Source organism: Microcaecilia unicolor, chromosome 6 (genome assembly GCF_901765095.1).
Source record: "Microcaecilia unicolor chromosome 6, aMicUni1.1, whole genome shotgun sequence".
Taxonomy (NCBI): domain Eukaryota; kingdom Metazoa; phylum Chordata; class Amphibia; order Gymnophiona; family Siphonopidae; genus Microcaecilia; species Microcaecilia unicolor.
In genome coordinates this window covers 98273858-98295078 of record NC_044036.1, presented here as the reverse complement: position 1 = coordinate 98295078, position 21221 = coordinate 98273858, and the positions used below count along the sequence as shown (strand labels likewise).

Below are 21221 nucleotides of genomic sequence, written 5' to 3'. Positions count from 1 at the left end.
GGTGGACAATTCGGTCCAGTCTGACTCTGGGACGCCCCTTCCAAATTCCTCAGCCACAAAAAGTGCTGACCACGGATGCTTCTCTCCTGGGGTGGGGAGCTCATGTCGATGGGCTTCAGACCCAAGGGAGTTGGTCCCTCCAGGAACAAGGTCTAAAGATCAATCTCCTGGAGTTGCGAGCGGTCTGGAATGCTCTAAAGGCTTTCAGGGATCGGCTGTCCCATCAAACTATTCAAATTCAGACAGACAGTCAGGTTGCCATGTATTACATCAACAAGCAGGGGGGCACTGGTTCTCGTCCACTGTGTCAGGAGGCCGTCAGAATGTGGCTCTGGGCTCGCCGGTATGGCATATTTCTTCAAGCCACATATCTGGCAGGCGTAAACAGTCTGGCCGACAGGTTGAGCAGGATCATGCAACCTCACAAGTGGTCGCTCAATTTCAGAGTGGTACGCCAGATCTTCCAAGCGTGGGGCACCCCCTTGGTGGATCTTTTTGCTACTCGAGCCAATCACAAAGTCCCTCAGTTCTGTTCCAGACTTCAGGCAGACTAGCGTCAGATGCCTTTCTCCTGGATTGCGGGGAGGGCCTCCTGTATGCTTATCCTCCCATACCTTTGGTGGGGAAGACTTTGTTGAAACTCAAGCAAGATCGAGGCACCATGATTCTGATCGCTTCTTTTTGGCCGTGTCAGATCTGGTTCCCTCTTCTGGAGTTGTCCTCTGAAGAACCGTGGTAATTTTCTTTCCCTTAGTCACAGCAGATGAATCCATGATCCCTCCCTGGCTGACTTTGTTTTTTATTCAGATCTTTCATGCAGATATATATCTCATCGGGAGAAGTTGGAAACCAGTTTTCAGAATTTCTACATAATGTTCTATTACAGAAGGTTGAGATCTTCCTTCCTTTGTGTGGTTATTGCTCCTGTTTTGGGGCATTTGTTCGCTGTGAGGAAAGTTTATGTTATTCTACCTTATGATGCACTCTGCTTTGGAAATCTCAAATACTGAAGGCAGTTGGGGCTAGCCGTCCAAGGGTCACTGTGGTTCTTCAGTGTTCTCTATCTCCACCTGCTGGTAGGCGGATACAACCTATCAGTTAATGGAGTCATCTGCTGTGACTAAAGGAAAGAAAATTACCAAGGTAAGAACCTAATTTTCCCATCCAGTTTTCAAGACTTATCTAGAAGCAGAGAATGTTTAGTACTATTCCATGAACAAGTTCATTGTGTGGATATGATTTTGGATTACGAATTGAATATGTCTTCACAAACTGATGTAGTAGTATAAAGCTGTTGTTTTCAGCTGAAGCTTTAGCATCAATTAAAATCCTTTTGGAGAAAGTAACCACTCTGATTCCTATATGAAGTTAGGTTATTTGAATACCTGTACACGGGTTGTTCAAAGACCACTGATTTGAAATAATTGGTTCAGATTTATTGAAAGGCACTCAAGGATCATATGTAGCCAGTTTTTTTGAGTTATACTGACTGCCAGTCAGTTTTAGAATAAAGTTTAAGCTGTTAATCTTGCTCCTCTAGAGCTTACGTAATTTGGGGTGTGATTGTCGAGGTTTTTTTCCTACAGGCATAGAATGAGAGTTAAGGTTCATGAACCAGGCCCATAGTGTTCTTTGCTTCTCCTCTGTAGCAGTGGAAGATAAAAGGACCGCCACTAATTGTGGAAACAGCACACGTGGAAATCCCTCCTGATGCTGTGCAAGATAAATGTCTACATAGCTTGCCCATGCTACAACAAGGCACCTTGGTTGGTGTGTTTGTGGAGAACATCATTTCACCCAGCCAGTTTTATATCAATTTGTATGGCCAGGACACATCAGAGATGCTGCAGAATATGATGATTGAGATGAGGTGGGTTGCACCACTTTTTACCTTATTGGTAGTCTATCCTTTCCGCTCCTCCTTTAGTTAAGTTACCAATCGTGATGGTTTTTTTGCAGGCGCTGCTATTCCAATGCAAACATTTCTGAGCGTTACATTATACCACATGGTTGGATCCGGCCTGGACGGTTATGCTGTTTAAAGTCTTCTCAGGATGTTTGGTGGTACCGGGTTATTGTACATCAAATACTTAGTGAAGAGGAAGTGACCGTGTATTATCCTGATTTTGGGAATATGGCAACTGTTAAGGTGTCGTGGTTGAGGTTCCTTAAGTAAGTAACAGATGATATTCTAAAATGTTTCTTTTGATAAGTCACTGTACAGTCCATAACAGCGGTGCATTGTGTATGTATGTTCTGTGCCATATTAATTAAGTTTGCTAATTTCTTACTGTGTTGCACACTGTGCTAGCGCAGTTCACAAGCACTTGTCTGAGACTTACATAATTAGTGTGGTTGGAAGCAAACTAGAAATTTATAACCTCCTTTTTCTGATTCTTTTAAAACCATTCACCCTTACTGGTACTTAGGAAATTTCTGGAAAACACTGGTTGTCAAGGAACTGGTGTATACAACTGCAACTCTGAGGATACTTTGTGCCAGGACTGAATAGTTTATTCCAGGATAATGCTAATGCATAGTTTTGCTGAAAGTGGCATTTTTAGATAAAATATTAAGTTGAGGTGTTATGGAGTCTAAAACGGTGCTTCTTGGCCCTCTTTTGGAGGCACACCTAGCCAGTCAGGTTTTCAGGATCACCACAGGGAGTGAGATCATGAGAATAAGATTAGCATGTTCCTCGTCAGATTTTTTTAGATCTCTAGACCAGTTCTTCTTACACCTGTCTTTCCAGTCCGGTTTTCAGGATCACCACAATGAATATGTACTACTACTACTACTACTTAACATTTCTAGAGCGCTACTAGGGTTACGCAGCGCTGTACAAATTAACAATTAAGGACGGTCCCTGCTCGGAAGAGCTTACAATCTAAAGGACAAAATGTCAAGTTGGGGTGGTTAAGATTTCCTGAGAAGAGGTGTAGTGATTAGGTGCCGAAGGCGACATTGAAGAGGTGGGCTTTGAGCATTGATTTGAAGATGGGTAGGGAGGGGGCACGGCGTATGGGCTCAGGGAGTTTGTTCCAGGCATGGGGTGAGGCGAGACAAGGGGCGGAGCCTGGAGTTGGAGGTGGTGGAGAAGGGTACTGAAAGGAGGGATTTGTCTTGAGAGCGGAGGTTACGGGTAGGGGCGTAAGGGGAGATGAGGGTAGAGAGGTAAGGAGGGGCCGCAGATCGAGTGCATTTGTAGGTGAGTAAGAGAAGCTTGAACTGTAAGCGGTATCTGATTGGGAGCCAGTGGAGTGACTTGAGGAGAGGGGTGATATGAGTATATCGGTTAAGGCGGAAGATAAGACGAGCGGCAGAGTTCTGGATGGACTGAAGGGGGGGGATAGATGGCTACGTGGGAGGCCGGTCAGGAGTAGGTTGCAGTAGTCAAGGCGAGAGGTAATGAGAGAGTGGATGAGAGTTCGGGTGGTGTGCTCGGAGAGGAAGGGGCTAATGTTATAGAGGAAGAAGTGACAGGTCTTGGCTATCTGCTGGATATGCGCAGACAAGGAGAGGGAGGAGTCGAAGATGACACCGAGGTTGCGGGCAGATGAGACGGGGACGATGAGGGTGTTATCAACTGAGATAGAGAGTGAAGGGAGAGGGGAAGTGGGTTTGGGTGGGAAAACAATAAGTTCAGTCTTAGACATATTCAGTTTCAGGTGGCGGTTGGACATCCAGGCAGCAATGTCGGATAAGCAGGCCGAGACTTTGGCCTGGGTATCCGCAGTGATTTCTGGTGTGGAGAGATAAAGCTGGGTGTCGTCAGCATAAAGATGATAGTGGAAACCATGAGAAGAGATCAGGGAGCCTAAGGAAGAGGTGTAGATTGAAAAAAGAAGGGGCCCAAGGACAGATCCCTGAGGAACTCCAACAGAGAGCGGGATAGGGGAGGAGGACGAACCATGAGAGTGTACTCTAAAGGTACGATGGGAGAGATAAGAGGAGAACCAGGAGAGGACAGAGCCCTGGAACCCAAGGGAGGACAGTGTGTCAAGAAGTAGGTTGTGATTGACAGTGTCAAAAGCGGCGGAGAGGTCGAGGAGGATGAGGATGGAGTAGTGACCTTTGGATTTGGCGAGGAATAGGTCATTGCAGACTTTAGATAGTGCCGTTTCTGTTGAGTGTAGGGAGCGAAAGCCGGATTGAAGCGGATCGAGGATGGCATGAGAGGAGAGAAAATCAATGCAGCGGCTGTGAACGGCGCGTTCAAGTATCTTGGAGAGGAAGGGTAGGAGAGAAATGGGGCGGTAGTTGGAGGGACAGGTAGGGTCAAGTGATGGTTTTTTGAGGAGTGGAGTGACCACAGCATGCTTGAAGGTGTCCGGGACAGTTGCAGTGGAGAGAGAGAGGTTGAGGATATGACAGATGGTGGGGGTGATGGTAGGAGTGATGGTGTTAAGTAGGTTAGTGGGGATGGGGTCAGAGGAACAGGTGGTGGCTTTCGAGGAGGAGAGGAGATGGGCGGTTTCCTCTTTGGTGATAGCAGGAAAGGAGGAGAAAGAGGCTTGGGTAGGTTGGATGAGAGAGTGAGATACAGGCTGAAGAGGAGGAGAAGGATTAGTGGTGAATTAGAGGTTGATCTTCTGGACCTTGTCACGGAAGTAGTGGGCCAGAGATTGAGGGGAGAGTGAAGGGGGGGGGGTGGGAGCAGAGGGCACTTTGAGGAGGGAGTTGAGGGTGGTGAAGAGACGACGAGGGTTAGAGCTGAAGGAATTAGCCAATTGGATGTAATAGTCCTGCTTAGCGAGGAATAGGGAGGATTGGAAGGAGGATAGCATGAATTTGAAGTGAATGAAGTCAGTAAGGGTGTGAGATTTCCTCCAGAGGCGTTCAGCCGAACGGGCGCAGGAGCGAAGGTATCGGGTGCAAGGGGTCAGCCAGGGCTGGGGATTGGTACGCCTTGTGGGCCGGGAGGTGGACGGTGCAAGGGTGTCTAGAGCAGAGGAGAGAGTGGCATTGTAAGTGGAGACAGCTTTGTCAACAGATTTGGAGGACAAGATGGAAGGGAGGAGAACAGAGATAGTAGAGGATAAGGTGGAGGGGTCAACAGCCTGGAGATTTCTGGACGTAGTGGTTAGTGTTGGGCGAGATTGAGGGGGAGGGTGCTGAAGTGTGAATGTGATAAGGTGGTGGTCGTAGAGAGGAAGAGGTGAAACGCAGAAAGTGGAGGGTGAGCAAGTAGAAGAGAGGACGAGATCAAGACAGTGGCCAGATTTGTGAGTAGGGCTGGTGGGGCTCAGTTGGAGGTTGAAGGAGGAGGTAAGAGTGAGGAACTGAGAAACATATGAATCGGAAGGGTTATGTGTGGATGTTGAAGTCACCGAGAATGAGGGATGGGGATGAGGGCTCAAGAAAGACGGAGAGCCAGGCATCGAAGTCGGTAAGGAAGGATGGGAGGGATTTATCAGTGGGGCGGTAAATGACTGCAACTCTGAGTGGCAGTGGGTGGAATAGATGGATGGAGTGAACTTCAAAGGATGAGAAGCTGTGAGACTGAGGTAGGTGGAGAGGTTGGAAGCTGCAGGAGGGCGAAAGTAGTATCCGACGCCGCCACCGCGGCCGACTGGGCGGGGCGAATGGGAGAAAAGATAACCTCCGTGGCATAGGGCTGCGATTGAGGCAGAGTTGTCCGGGGTGAGCCAGGTGTCAGTTAGGGCGAGCAGATGAAGAGAATGGGAGATGAAGAGATCGTGGGTGAAGGGAAGTTTGTTGCAGATTGAGTGGGCGTTCCACAGGGCGCACGAGAAGGGGAGGGAGGAGGAGGGGAATAGGGATGAGATTGGAGATATCGTGGGAACGTTTGCATAGATGAGATGAGGACGAGGACAGGTGTGGGAGACCTGGGTTGGGATTGATGTCACCCGCGGATAGCAGGAGAAGGAGCAAGAGAGTGCGGAGAAGGGTGGGTGAGGAAGGGTGACGAAGGCGACGAAGACGGGATGCGCTTAGGAGGAAAGGGGATCATGGCAGGAAGGAGGTGTTGAAGGTTGAGAGCTAGGAAGGAGGAGGAAGACAGTAGGGATGGTGAGGTAGTGGGGGACAGGGGTAGGTAGGGTATTGCAGTAGTGGGGAGGGCGGAAGAGGACAGGGATGGGTAGTGAGATCATGTGGAAGACAGCAGTGAGAGGGGGAAAAGATTAGGGAGGGACAGGGCAAGGAATAGGATGTGAATGGGGGCCATGGGTAGTGACTGAGGTGTTCAAAGGGAAGGTAGGTGGGCTGGGAGACAGGCAGGTGAGGGTAAGCAGTCGGGCAGGAGAGTGATGAGCTGGTAGGAAGATGGGCTGGGAGGCAGGCAGGTTTCAGGGTGGGTGGTAGTCAGGTGATTGGTGGTCAGTCAGTGATTGGCTAGTAGGCAGGTTGAGTGGCAGGCTGGAGTGGTTTGAAGCAGGAGCTGGCGGACTAGGACAAGCTGATGCAGACAGACTGGAACAGGCTGGGACAAGCTGAAGCAGATGGACTGGAACAGGCTGTATCAGGCAGACTGGAGCAAGCTGGCTGGAGCAGAGGGCCTGGAGTAAGGGAGTAGCTGGAGCAGGCAGGCTGGAACACGCTGGATCAAGTAGACTGGAACAGGTTGAGGCAGATGGACTGGAGCAAGCAGGGAGAGCAGGATCGGGCGGACTGGAGCAAGCTGGATCAGGTGAACTGGAACGAGCAAGCAGGAAGCTGGATCAGGCGGACTGGAGCAAGCAGGAAGAAGCTGGATCAGGCGAACTGGAGTAAGCAGGGAGATGCTGGAGCAGGCGGACTGGAGCAGGCAGGAAGAAGCTGGATCAGGCGGACTGGAGCAAGCAGGAAGAAGCTGGATCAGGCGGACTGGAGCAGGCAGGAAGAAGCTGTACCAGGCGGACTGGAGCAGGCAGGAGGAAGCTGCATCAGGCGGACTGGAGCAAGCAGGAAGAAGCTGGATCAGGCGGACTGGAGCACGCAGGAAGAAGCTGCATCAGGCGGACTGGAGCAGGCAGGAAGAAGCCGGATCAGGCGGACTGGAGCACGCAGGGAGAAGCCGGATCAGGCGGACTGGAACACGCAGGGAGAAGCCGGATCAGGCGGACTGGAGCACGCAGGGAGAAGCCGGATCAGGTGGACTGGAACACGCAGGGTGAAGCCGGATCAGGCAGAGGCATGTTGCAGAATTGGCTGGGCTCGAGCATCCCGTGGAGTCCTCCACTGAGGCGCGATTCCCGGCCGATGACTGTGCAGCAGCAGCTCAGGGGGAATCAGCCTCCCAGACAGATGCCACCCTGTGGTTCCTGTCCTCACCGCTCTGTGCACCGGCCCTGCTGAATCCCGATCACAGGGGCCAGCAGTGTAGGTCCGCTGGGTACAGCGGTGGTCACAGATGGACGCTCCTCTGCTGTCCAGACAAGGGCCGCCCGAACTCGGCTGCCGTCCCCCGCGCCCCGGTCAGCCAGCGAGCGTCTCAGCCCGTGCACTGCGTCCAGGCCCTGCGAACCGCAACGCGCGCCCGGGCCGTTCCGGCCGGGGAGCACAGCGGCGGCCCACAGGACCTCGGGCTCAGCGTGCACTGCAGACGCCGACGCGGGAATCTGAAGTCCGGGATCCCTCGGGTGTTTGGGCCCCGGCATAGAGGCAGCGGGAGTCCTAGGACGGCTGGATGACAAGGCGAGGGACAGGTCGCGACCACGCGGCTACGCGATCAGCCTCGGGTCGGTCACTCGCGCCGGAGGTCGGTGAGTACCAAAATATGTATGGGATATAGTTGCATATGTATTTATTTGTTGCATTTGTATCCCACATTTTCCCACCTTTTTGCAGGCTCGTGGCTTACATTATGCCGTAATGGCGATCGCCATTTCCGGAATGAGAAATATAAAGGATCTTGGCCATATGCAAATGTATCTGATGCATATTCATTGTGCTGATCCTACAAACCTGATAGGCAGGAGAGGTTTAAGAAGCACTGGTCTAGAGGTCTAAATAGTGTGACCAGGGAAGATGATTTGGTCCCGGTACTGGTGTATATTGCCCTTCCAGTTAAAAATGCCTCCTGTAAAACATCAGTTACTTAAAAAAAAAAAAAAAAGAAACCCACACACTGCCTATCTTCTCTTATCACAGAAGCTGCTACTCAAAACTTCCTGCACAGGCTATTCCCTCTTCTTTGGCATGGGTGCGTCCAGTTGAGGTTTGTATAAATTGTATAGATGTGTTTGATCTGTTTAACACTGCAGGGCCTGGGTCCAGTGGCTTAGCTAGGGTAGTTGACACCCGGGGCCGGTCATTTTTTAACACCCCCCCCCCTCCCCCCGAAATCCAATACTAGGCATACCAAGAATACAAAACACTCAGGACCTATAGAGCAATTCTACCATACCATAAGCAGTAATTTGTATGAGTCACACAAGGAAAAGGAATGCATCTTAAACACTACAGTGAGCACTAGAACATCAATTCACCTATTGTAAAACGAAAACAGACAGATTAGTACAGATCGTCGATCCTGCACAGTCAATGCCAACCGAAAGCCATGTCTTTTTCACAAATAGATACACCCTAATCCACTATAGAATAAGTAATCACAAACTTTCTATTTAGACAAAAATTAAACTGAACCCCCGATGCCAGACTCTGCATACAATGCAACACCACAGAAACAGAAAATGTCCTCTAGTACTGTGCAAAATATAAAGACAGCAGATGTAAATTTGAAAAAACTAACAAATACCAATCACCACTTTACAAATTAACAAATAGAAATAAAACAAATAATATCATTTTATTGGACTAATACATTTAGCTTTCAGAGGCCAAAACCTCCTTCCTCAGGTCAATTCAGTATAGTACTGTTAGTGTCCTATCCTGACCTGAGGAAGGGGGTTTTGTTCTCTGAAAGTAAAATGTATTAAAATTAGTCCAATAAAAAGATTACCTTATTTACATGTTCTATTATAAACATTTATTAACACAGCTACAATACTACTTTATCCTAAAGCAAAAAAATAAAAATATATATTTACAGTTCGTTGTCTTTGGTTTCTGCTTTCCTCATCTTTTCACTGTCTTCCTTCTATCCAGCATCTGTCTTCGCTCTCTCTCTGCCATCCAGTGTCTGCCCTCTCTCTCTGCCCCTCCCATGCACCATCTGCCCCAGTCTGCCATCTCTCTCCTCCTTCCATCAACATCTGCCCTCTATCTCTGCCCCTTCCATCCACCATTTGCCCCAGTCTGCCCTCTTTCTCTCTCCCCTTCCACCCACCATCTGCCCTTTCTCTCTGCCCCTTCAATCCGTCTGCCCTCCCTCTCCCATCCGTCCAGGGTCTGCCCTCCCTCACGTGCCCCCCTTCCATCCAGGATCTGTCCCCTCTCTCTCTGCCCCCTCTTTTCAGCCCCCAGTTCCAGTCCCCTTCATCCACCACATGCCTTGCATCCCCCCTTTCAGCCCCAGACCCATTCTCCCACCTGCCCCAGGCATGGGCCCATTTTCCCTCCTGCCCCCTTGTCAGACCCCAGTTCCAGCTTCAGACCCCTTCTCCCATCTGAGCACTCCCCTCCCCCCCAATCCCCTTCTCCCCTTTCTGAGCACCCATCTGAGCTCCCCCACCCCTCCCCAATCCCCTTCTCCCCTCCTTGATGCTCTCCCACCCTCCCTAATCCCCTTTACGCACCCCTCTGAGCTCCCCACCCTCCCTAATCCCCTTTAAGCACCCCTCTGAGCTCCCCCACCCTTCCCCTTCTCCCTTCCCTAACCCCCTTTAAGCACCCCTCTGAGGTCCCCTCCCCAATCCCCTTCTCCCCTCTCTGAGGTCCCCTCCCCAATCCCCTTCTCCCCTCTCTGAGGTCCCCCACCCCTCCCCAATCCCCTTCTCCCCTCTCTGAGCTCGCCACCCTCCCCTTTAAGCACCCCTCTGAGGTCCCCCACCCCTCCCCCAATCCCCTTCTCCCCTCTCTGAGCTCGCCCACCCTCCCTAACCCCCTTTAAGCACCCCTCTGAGGTCCCCCTCCCCTCCCCAATCCCCTCTCTGAGCTTCCCACCCTCCCTAATCCCCTTTAACCACCCCTCTGAGGTCCCCCACCCTTCCCCAATCCCCTTCTCCCCTCTCTGAGCTCCCCCACCCTCCCTAATTCCCTTTAAGCACCCCTCTGAGCTCCCCCACCCTTCCCCAATCCCCTTCTCCCCTCTCTGAGCTCCCCCACCCTCCCTAACCCCCTTTAAGCACCCCTCTGAGTTCCCCCACCCTTTCCCAATCCCCTTCTCCCCTCTCTGAGCTCCCCCACCCTCCCTAATCCCCTTTAAGTACCCCTCTAAGCGCCCCCACCCCTCCCCAATCCCCTTCTCCCCTCCTTGGTGCTCTCCCACCCTCCCTAATCCCCTCTAAGCGCCCCCACCCCTCCCCAATCCCCTTCTCCCCTCTGAATCCCCCCTCCCGACCCGACCCGAGATCCGTTCTCCTACCCTGTCCTGCTTTAAAAAAAAAATTTTCGAAGCGCCGGAAAGTGGCAGGCAGCGCGCCTCGCGTCTGCCCTGCTAGTAAAGAAGATCTCGCTGACGTCGTCGCCCTTCCCACATTGAGTCCCGCCCCCCCCCCCCCCTCTGAGGCAACTTCCTATTACCGCGAGGGCGGGCGGGACTCAGTGTGGGAAGGACGACGACGTCGTCAGCGAGATCTTCTTTACTAGCAGGGCAGACGCGAGGCGCGCTGCCTGCCACTCTCCGGCGCTTCGGAAAAAAAAAAAAATTTAAAGGCAGAGCAGCGGGAGCGGAGCACCCCCTCACCCGATGACACCCGGGGCGGACCGCCCCCACCGCCCCGCCCTTGCTACACCACTGCCTGGGTCTCTAGTGTCCTACAATTCCATGGTTACAGGAAGGGCCGCAAAATCGAGCCATTTGCTTCATGAGAATGAGGGTCTAGGTAGCAACAATGTGATGCTCCCGTTTGTCCTTCCTCCCCTCAGTGACCCAAGGTACTGGCCGGGCCAAGGGTATCTGAACACCTTTGGGCGAACCTCACATAGTCCAGAATCTCCCCTTTCCTCCAACCCCTCCAACCCACCCCCACCTCTGTAGTCCAGCATCTCTCCTTTCCTACCCCCAAAGTGTCCATATCTACTCTTCCTTCCAGCTTCCCTCACTGTGTCCCCTTCCTTTCCCTTCCCTGCTATGTCCAGCATCTCTCCTCACCCCCCCCCCCCAATCCTCTTCCCTTTCTACTGCCCCACCCTACGTTTGTCCTGAGCCTAGACAGGAAATGCAGCATGGGTTTTCTCAGTCCTGTGCTGGTCCAAGCCTGCAGTGTCCTGTCCCTTCTGACACAAACTTTTGTCAAAAGGGGTGGGATGTAGGTGGCTTTAAGCACATCCAGGTACTTAAAGGCCTGCCACTGCATTGCTGCTCTTTTGCCAGCTGTGCTGGCTCTATGCTGTCTTAGATCCCCCTTCCCAGTTCAGTCACTATAGGCAGTGGTATGGGATGAGCCCCCCCAATATTTTGCCCCACATATCACCATTGCATTTTTTAGTGTTTTTAATTGCATAATTTAATATGTAAATATATGTAACTTTATGAAAATGTGATTTGTAAACTCTCACCGTAGAATCTTGAAATGTTTGCTGTAGAAGATGTCTACAGTCTGTTCTTGTTATTTATGCGTTCGGCATTTGCTATTCGCTTATCCACCGAAATGCAAATAGTGACCACCATTTATGGTATTGTGTTCACTGACATGCGCTTTTGCATTTTTGGCGTTTGATTCTGATAACTACCACCAAGTGTCCTAGAGCAGCCAAGAGGGATACATACAGTACAGTAAATGCTTTTCCTCATTGCCTCCAAAAACTACTTGCAAAATGGAATAAATATACAGTACAACTGTTTCCATCTGAACAGTGGAGTCTCAGTGAGAAAAGGGACTTGCCCCAAGGAGCACAGAGACTTTTCACTGACTAAAACAATACAGCTTGCTTGTTTCATATCCAGAAGGGTACAGAAAAGGTACAGTACTATACTATATGAAACATTGCTAGAAATGGTCACCAAGCATTCAGGGGGTGAGTCACAAGTTGATTGTACCAATCGTGAGAGAAAGACACATAAGACTTAGTGATAAAATAGGCGTGTTTGATAAGCTTTTATTTGTTGCATTTATATCCCACATTTTCCCACCTCTTTGTAGGCTCAATGTGGCTTACAATACATCATGAATAGTGGGAATACATGAGGAAGTATACATTTAGTATTCGCAGAAGTGTTTTGGGTACATGATAATGAAATAACATGGTAGTATCATAACAAGTAAACATATTAAAAGATATTTAAGAGAAATATAAGAATTATAGGGAAGTGTACATTTAGTAATAGCAAAAGGTTTTGGGTGACATGATAATGAGTAAAAGGATGATAGTAGTTTGACAAATATTGTAGGGGCCTTTCTGGATATGTGAGATGGGTCTTCAGTAGACTTCGGAAGTTAACTTGATCGTAGGTCGTTTTTAGGTTTCGCGGCAACGCATTCCAGAATTGTGTGCTCAGGTAGGAGAAGGTTGACGCATGTATTAGTTTGTATTTAAGACCTTTACAATTTGGGAAGTGAAGATTGAGGAATGTACGGGATTTTTTAGCATTCCTAGGTGGTAAGTCTATCATATCTGACATGTAGGCTGGTGCTTCTCCGTGAATGATTTTGTGAACTAAGGTGCAGATTTTGAACGTGATACGTTCTTTGAGTGGGAGCCAATGCAGTTTTTCTCGTAGAGGTTTGGCACTTTCATATTTTGTTTTACCGAATATTAGTCTAGCTGCAATATTCTGGGCTGTTTGAAGTTTCTTGATTATTTGTTCTTTGCATCCAGCGTATAGTGCATTGCAGTAGTCTAAATGACTGAGTACCATTGATTGTACCAGGTTGTGGAAGACGGTTCTTGGGAAAAAAGGTCTTACTCTTTTTAGTTTCCACATTGAGTAGAACATCTTCTTGGTTATGTTTTTTGCGTGATTCTCAAGTGTTAGGTGTCGGTCAATGGTAAACCCGAGAATTTTTAGGGTGTCCGAAACTGGAGGATTCAGTTTTGGTGTATCAATGGTGGTGAATTTGTTCGTGTTGTATTGCGAGGTGAGTATTAGGCATTGGGTTTTTTCAGCGTTGAGTTTCAACTTGAATGCGTTCGCCCATGTGTGCATGATGTTTAGGCTCTGGTTTAGATCTTGTTTAAAAGGAATGTAGATCTTTACGTCATCTGCGTATATGTATGGGTTAAGGTTTTGATTTGATAATAGTTTCGCCAATGGTATCATCATTAAATTGAATAGAGTCGGTGAGAGGGGGGATCCTTTTGGAACACCACATTCAGGTATCCATGTAGCTGATGTAGTTGAGTTAGATGTTACTTGATATGATCGTGTGGTTAGGAAACGTTTGAACCAATTGAGAACATTTCCTCCGATTCCGAAGTATTCGAGGATATGTAATAGTATTCCATGATCATATCGAATGCGCTTGACATGTCGAATTATAGCAGTAATATGTTCTTGCCAGTTGCAGTCATTTGTTTAAATTTATTCATGAGAGTAACTAGTACTGTTTCCGTACTGTGGTTAGACCGAAATCCTGACTGGGAATCATGTAGTATTGAGAATTTGTCTAAATAATTTGTGAGTTGTTTGGTTACCATCCCTTCAGTCAGTTTGGTTATTAAGGGTATGGATGCTACTGGTCTGTAATTGGTTATTTCACTGGCATTCTTCTTTGGGTATAGGAGTAAGTAGAATGTTTCCTTTTTCCTTCGGAAAGCGTCCAGTTTGTAACATATAATTTACGTGATTCGTGAGGTCTATTATGAATTGTTGAGGGGCAGATATCATGAGATTGTTTGGGCATATATCTAATTTGCAATGAGATTTGCCAAATCTTTTGAGCGTTTGGGAGATAAGATCCTCTGATAGTATCTCGAAGTTGGTCCGGGTTCTGTCTGCTGGATGTACACCAGGATCTGGATCTAGACAGTCAAGGAGTGTGGCATAATCGGTGGTACTGACTGGTATTTTAAATCACAGTTGTGTGATTTTCTCATTAAAGTATTTCGCGAGATTGTCTGCTCCTGGTGTGTCTTTATTGTTGGTTGTGATTGGTGTGGTATCTAGTAATTTGTTCACAAGTTGGAAGTGTTCGTGTGTGTTTTTGTAGTTCGGTCTGATTTTGTTTTTATAAAATAGTCTTTTAGTTTGCCTTATGGTATATTTATATTTTCGTTGGAGTTGCTTCCAGGCATTAAGTGTTGGGTCATCCTTCTTTTTATTCCATCCGCGTTCTAACCTTCTAACTTGTGTTTTGAATTTTTTCAATTCTTCGGTGAACCATGGAGTTGAGTTCTTCCTATATGAGGTTCTGATTTGAGTTGGGGCAATGTCATCTAGTATTATTCTGCATCTGTCGTCCCATTTCAGGAGGAATTGGTTTGTGTCCACTTTTATTGTCCATCCGTCGTGGTAGATTTGTTGCCAGAATATTACCGGGTCTATTTTTCCTCTTGTGGTGTAGGGTTTTCGTTCTTGTTTATTAGTTGTATTTTTCTTTCGCCATTGGAGGGAGATGTATGCTTTATAGTGGTCTGACCACGGTACGGGTGTCCACCTTGTGTCTGTTAGTAGAAGGTTTGAATCTGGATCGAATTTGTGTGTGATGATGTCTAGTGTGTGTCCTTTTGTGTGTGTTGGTTGTGTATTTGGTGTGTGAAGATCCCATAGTTGTAGGAACTCTTTGCATTCTTTGGTGTTCGTTAGGGTGAGATCTTCAAGGTGTAAGTTGATATCTCCTATTATGATAAGGTTTGAGGTAGAAACACAGGTGTTCGAGATGAAGTCCATAAATTGTATTTGTGAATCTTGCCAGTTGCCTGGCGGTCTGTATAGTAGGATTGCATTGAGGTGTTCCTGTAAGTTTGGGTGATTGATTCTTACTGAGGCGATTTCAAGTTGTGGAAGAATGGATTCAGCTGTGGTTGTGATGGTGAATTTGGATTTATATATTATGGCTATTCCGCCTCCTCTTTTTCCGTTTCTCGTCCAGTGGGTAATTTTATATCCTGGTGGGCATAGATCTAAGATTATGGGGTCTTTAAGGTCATGGATCCAGGTTTCAGTGATGAATAGAAGGTCAAGGTTGTCTGTAGTAATCCACTCTGTTATAGTCTCTGTTTTGTTTACTACTGATCTGGCGTTTATGTACCCCATTTGGATTGAATGGTAGGGCTCAGTTTGGGGGTAGTTGTGTTGATTTTTATTAATTGCCTATTTTCTTGGAGTCTGGTTTTGTTATTTCCCTTTTTTCTTTCCTGTTGGTTCTGTCTGTGTGTGTTTGTTCTTCCTTTTAGTTGATTGTTGTTCTTTTGGTCTGATGAGTAGTAAATAGATTGTCTGTAGGGTTTGTGTATTGTGGGTAGATTGTTGTTTATGTTGTTGGTGGTCCATGCGTGGTAGATTAGGGGAAGGAAATAGATTGTCATGAGCAATTTGCTGGTGTTCATGTTGGCTATGGTTCGTGGTGCTTGAAATTATGTATGAACGTAACGCAGTATCAGTATTAAGCAATGTTAACATCAAGCATCAGTAACTAATCAATAATGCTTATCTGTAGTTTTAAGCAGTATCTATGTTAAGCAGACTTATCAGTCAGTATTTGCATTAGTAATATTATTATTTAAGCATATTCAATAAGATAAGTTAGTGCTTACAGAACGATCTTAGCAGATAGGGCATGGATTGCGTCTATAATTCGTGTTGCAGTTCTATCGGGCGGCAGAACTACAAAACAAAGCAGGCAAGTAGAATCATATGCAGCCTATCTAGTTCGTTTTTAGCAAAATAAGATGAAGGTAAACGAGACAAAGCAGCCAATTAAAATCACAGGTAGCTTAGCGGTAGCAAAATAAGATAAAATAAGGTAAAACGATGCACATAAATGGAACAGGACAAAGCAAAGCAATGCAAACAAGCAAATAGAGTCGCAGGCATCTTAAAGGTGGCAGCTCCCATCAGGTCATCGGGTCTGTGTAGCTATCCTCTTCAGTGTGTGCGAAACGAAGCAAGGCGAGTGAAGCAAATTAAGCAAGTAGCAGAATCTCAGGCAGCGTGATGATAGCAGCTTTCATCAGGTCTCCGATTCTGTGTGTTTGTCGGCTCCCTTGCACGTAAAGCAAGACAGAACAAAGGAAAGCAAATAAGCAAGCAGGCGGAGTTGCATGTGACCTACCAGCAGCAGCTCTCATCGGGTCTTTGGGTTTGACTGGATCTGGTTGGAAAGTCGACTCACCGGGTCTAGCTTCATGCTCCACCGTTCAAACAGGTCACGTTCTTGTGGGTTCTTACCCTGGGCGTTATTGTTGATCTGGGGGTCGTGCCTCTGAGGCTTCCGCCAACTCGCCAGTCTCGGTCTAGTCTCGTGGCGGCCTCTCGTGAGTGCTGTTGGTCAGCGAAGCCAACAAGGTCGGGTGACCTCGGCGCAGCTGGACTCCAACTTGGTCGGGGGTACGTCGTGTTCACCTGGCGGTCTATAGTCGTGACCAGCCTCAACTCTCACCCGCGCTGGAGTCTGTCGACGCTTTCTCGGTCCATCAACTCTCTGGTCGTGGCCTCGAGGTGGTCCGCATCCGCGATCAATCTGCTATCAAACTCGGATCGCTCGCCTGTCCCGGAGCGCTGCAGTGCTCTCTCGATCCATCTGCACCTTTTCATGAGCCGGTTCCGAATTTGAGTCCGTTTCGTCCACGAGGCAGTCTGTAGTCGTGGTCAGCCTCGGGCCTCTCAACCTCGCCAGCACTTAGTGAGGTCTTCTCGCTCCACTGATATTCCACCAGTCGGTTTCGAGTCTGCATCGATTCGGTCCGGTCTGGTCCAGTCATGGATGGTCCAGGGTGGTTTAGGTCAGTCCGGCTAGGTCTATCTATTTCCTCGGACTTCGGAGCTCGTTTCGGGCTCCTTACCTGTCGGCCATCTTCTGGCATGTCTGTTTCTGCTGTTGGCTGCGAGTTTAAGGTTAATTAATCAACAGTCTAGTCCATCTGCCAAAAAGAGGAAGAGATTTGACAGTCTTTTCATGAAGCAGAACCAGAAAGTTCCAAAACAACATCTGTGGTATGTGATGAGTCAACGGAAAAGATGGAAAAGCGGTTGCATTTGTGGATAATTCAAATGGTTGAAGGAAAAAAAGCACTGTGGACAGCATTGCTGTGAGTATGAAAGCTAAACAGATTTATAAACATGTCACTTGGGGCCAGGAAAATGTGAAACCCTTTTCTGTTAATTTTGTCTGGCTTGCTCGTTTTAAAAGGTGATATGCGCTTAAAAATGTAAACCTTTTGTGGCGAGGCAGGTTCAGCTGACAATGAATCTGCCATAGAATTTTAAAAAATGCCTACTAAGTGTGATAGAAGAAAAGGGTTATGTGCCAGAGCAGGTCCTCAATATTGATGAGACTGGCTTGTTCTACAAACAAGCTGGCAAATGGACATATATAACGAAAATGACAGCCAAAGTCCCTGGTTTTAAGGCATTTAAAGATTGCACCACCCTATTACTGTGCACCAGTGCCAAGGGTGATTCAAATGCAAGCCTTCTATGGTGTACAGAGCCCAAAATCCTCGTGCTTTTAAAGGAAAGAACCTGAACTGCATGCCAGTCCATTGGAGATGGACCCACAAAGCTTGGATGACGTCCGAGTTATTCTAGGATTGGTTCAACAACTGTTTTGTTCCAGAAATTGAACGTATCTCCACTGTAAGAACTTCGCTGATTTTGGATAATGCACCAGTACATACTAGTTCAGACCCTGACAATGCACACCCCGACATTAGGTTCTCTTCATTTCCCTCAAACACGTCCATCATCCAGCCCCTCAATCAGGGAATAATAAAAGCTTTCAAGTTCCACTACATGTGGGAGCTTTACATAAAGACCTGTGAAGCTCTAGATGCCAATGAGAAAACCACCATGCTGGACTACTGGAAGACAGTGTCATTACGCAAAGTAATTGACTATGTTGTGATGGCATCACACAGGCTACTATAAACAATTAGTGGAAAAAAACGTGGCCAGTCTGCATAACGAACTTCGAGGGATTTAAAGGTGTAGCAGAACATATGAGTAGAAATGTGGAAAACATCATGCGCTTTGTGTGACAAATCCCTAAAGAAAGCTTGAGAACGTGATACTAGAAGATGTTGAGGAACTTTGGCAGAGACTGCAATAGAGCCCAGCAATGAAGTCCTGGTCAAGATGCTTCAACAGCCTCAGGGGCAGTGATGATAACAGATAGACAGCCGAGACTCCAAAAATTGTGCCTCTCACAACTGCTAAAATAGCAGAGTGGATTTCAACACTGGAAAAGAATGTTCAGTGACCTGGAAGAATGTGATCCTATGCTGGAGCACAGTCTAAAATGTAAGCATCTCGCAAACTCTGCATTGTGCCCCTTACAATGAAACATTTAAGGACTTAGAAGGAAAGCCAAGCAGACAAAGCTGTGAGGCACGAGACCCATACACCTGAGGTAGATCAGGCAGAAGTTGGCCCCCCATGGTTGCCGTCTTCATCATCTACTATCATTCTGCAAGGCTATTGCTCTCCAGAGGTCAGCCTTCCTGATTTGATGCCCTCATCGTCTCCATCTGTGCAAGAGGAGCAAATCTCTTTGTCCCTGCCCCCCTCACAAGCAGATCTGTAGTTTTCAAACACTGTTTTCATAATGTTGTGGTTCAATGTTGTCAAAACCAGTATAGTACAGCACATTATTACTGTTGTGTAAAACTTTTTTTCAAGCACTGTTTTCAAATGGTACAATACCATTTCTGTAGCCTTCTTCTTATGCAGCAGTGTTTATCAAGCACTTTAAGAAAAGTGTGTTACTAACTGCAAGGACTGTAAAACATGATGGCACAACCATGGTAGGGTTCAGGTATTTATTTCCCAGCACTGTTCTGTGCAATTTCTTTAAGAATGTTACTACAGTACATACTTTAAGTGGTTCAGCAAATAAAAAAGTATGGAAGCAAAACCATGGTACAGTACTTGCTTACTGTTCTGCAATAGTGTACATATTTTCTTTAATTTGAGAGTGTTACAACAGTACTGTAAGTGTGTGAAGAAACTGTGTTTTAAGCCTATAAAATGTATTGGATGTTTTCCTGCCTTAATTCTTGAAGTGTATTTCTTCTAGTGGCCAGTAGGTGGTGTTTCTATGCTGTAAGCTGTTACAGACAATGAATGTTCTTTAGTTTAACACAAACATGAAGCAAGATGCAGTATAGTTTTGAAATGTTGTGTTCTATGCTTTGATTGGCCTGGAGTTTGAAGCTAACTAGCAGTTACTGGTTTTGAGTTAAGTCCTAGCCAGGAAGGAAAGAGAGCAGGATCTCTTTGCTGAGGCTCAGTGAACAATTCTATGTCCTGATCTTCCCAGATACTTTTTAAAAAGTAAACAAATGTGTTTAGTTTTCTAATTGATCCATTTTTCAGTTACCTGTTATTGTGTACCTATTGCATATTTGATGGTTTGTGTGTTGGGTCTGTGAGTGTTTTCTGGGAACTGTGGGAACATTGGGAGTGTGACTCCACTAATCTAGAAATCACTGGGAATAATTTGAGAGTGAGAGACTCACCAGAGGCGGATGTGACCCAGTTAGTGGAGAGGGTGCTAGTATAGAGCATAAGCGACAGGTACAGGTGGACCTCAGCTGTGCTGGGGATAGACCCTGTAAGCGGTTGTAGGGTAACCACAGGCAGGAGGCTAGGCGTTTCGTGACAAAGTGGTTCTTTTCTTTGAATGTGTTACTACAGTACTTTAAGTGGTTCAGCAAATACATTTTTTTTTTTTTTTTTGCAACACTGTTTCTCTGTTTTTTGTGTTGTCCAGTGCAGGAACCAAACCCTGTATTTTCTATGGGGATATGTATTCACTTTTCACGGTTTTGAGGAAAAATTGGTATTGCTTGAACCTTACCCCTATTTCCCATATGTACCATACATTTGCGAATACTGAGAATGGACTGTATTTTTTGAGTTCCCCTTGGTATATTCTGCTGTCTTGTAGCACAGTTGGTATATACCCTTAGAAGAATAAACAGAATGCTAAGCATAGCACTATGAGCCCAGTATAGTGGACACTTTCAATGTGCTTAGTTTAGGGGCTGCTTTAAAGAGCTGCTTTAAAATTCTACAAATAAAGGACTTTGTTAAAGATGCTAAGGTTATCTATTCCATGTTTTAGGTAATGTATATATATATTTGGTATATTTCTTTATTAATCTTTTAACAATCATAACATACATTTATGAATGATGATACACAATTTGAAAAACTAAATAATTTATTTATTTATTTGTAGCATTTGTATCCCACATTTTCCCACCTATTTGCAGGCTCAATGTGGCTTACATTATGCCGTGATGGCGATCGCCATTTCCGGGTACAGAATTTCAAATGGTAATACATTTAGTTGTATACATACATGGTAAAGAGGAATACATTGTGGTATTGCATACAAATGATTTTGCATCAAGGTTCATACATACATGGTACAGAGGAATGCATTATGGCATTGCATAGAGGTTTCTAAGTGATAAAATGAGTTGTAGCATAAGTTAGGTTGTCGACTATAGAGATGTCATCTTCACTTTAGGAAATAGATTGGTATTGCGTATTGTGTAGCTTTCTTTAATAGCAGTGAAGTTAAAACAGTCAAGTGACAAGATTTCGGTTTTGTCTAGCTCATGTAAAGTCTATTTATTTTGTATATAAGATGGAACATTATGGTAAGCCTTCTTGAACAGGTTCGTTTTCAGTAGTCTACGGAAGATTGTTAGGTCATGTATTGATTTTATGGCCTTCGGTAATGCGCTCCACAGTTGCGTGCATACGCAGGAGAAGCTGGATGTGTATGTGGATTTATATTTCAGTCCTTTGCAACTGGGGTAGTGGAGATTGAGGAACGTTCGAGATGATCTTTTTGCATTCCTAGTAGGCAAGTCTACGAGGTCTGACATATAGGTTGGAGCTTCCCCGTGAAGGATCTTGTGGACCAGGGTGCAAACTTTGAACGCAATTCGTTCTTTTAAAGGGAGCCAGTGTAGCTTTTCTCTTAGGGGTTTGGCGCTTTCGTATTTCGCTTTCCCAAATATGAGTCTGGCTGCTGTGTTTTGAGCTGTCTGAAGCTTCTTAATGACTTATTCTTTGCATCCGGCATATATGGCATTGCAAT

At 46.6% G+C, this 21221-nt stretch overlaps 1 protein-coding gene across 1 annotated transcript in view; it reads left to right on the top strand.

Moving 5' to 3' along the window:
* Window positions 1–21221, top strand: part of TDRD5 (tudor domain containing 5) — a 158198-nt gene that overhangs the window by 108641 nt on the left and 28336 nt on the right. The window contains exons 10-12 of the mRNA XM_030208004.1: window positions 1650–1870; window positions 1960–2172; window positions 8095–8161. Coding sequence (XP_030063864.1) covers window positions 1650–1870; window positions 1960–2172; window positions 8095–8161 — 501 coding nt within the window. The remainder of the gene's footprint in view (window positions 1–1649; window positions 1871–1959; window positions 2173–8094; window positions 8162–21221) is intronic.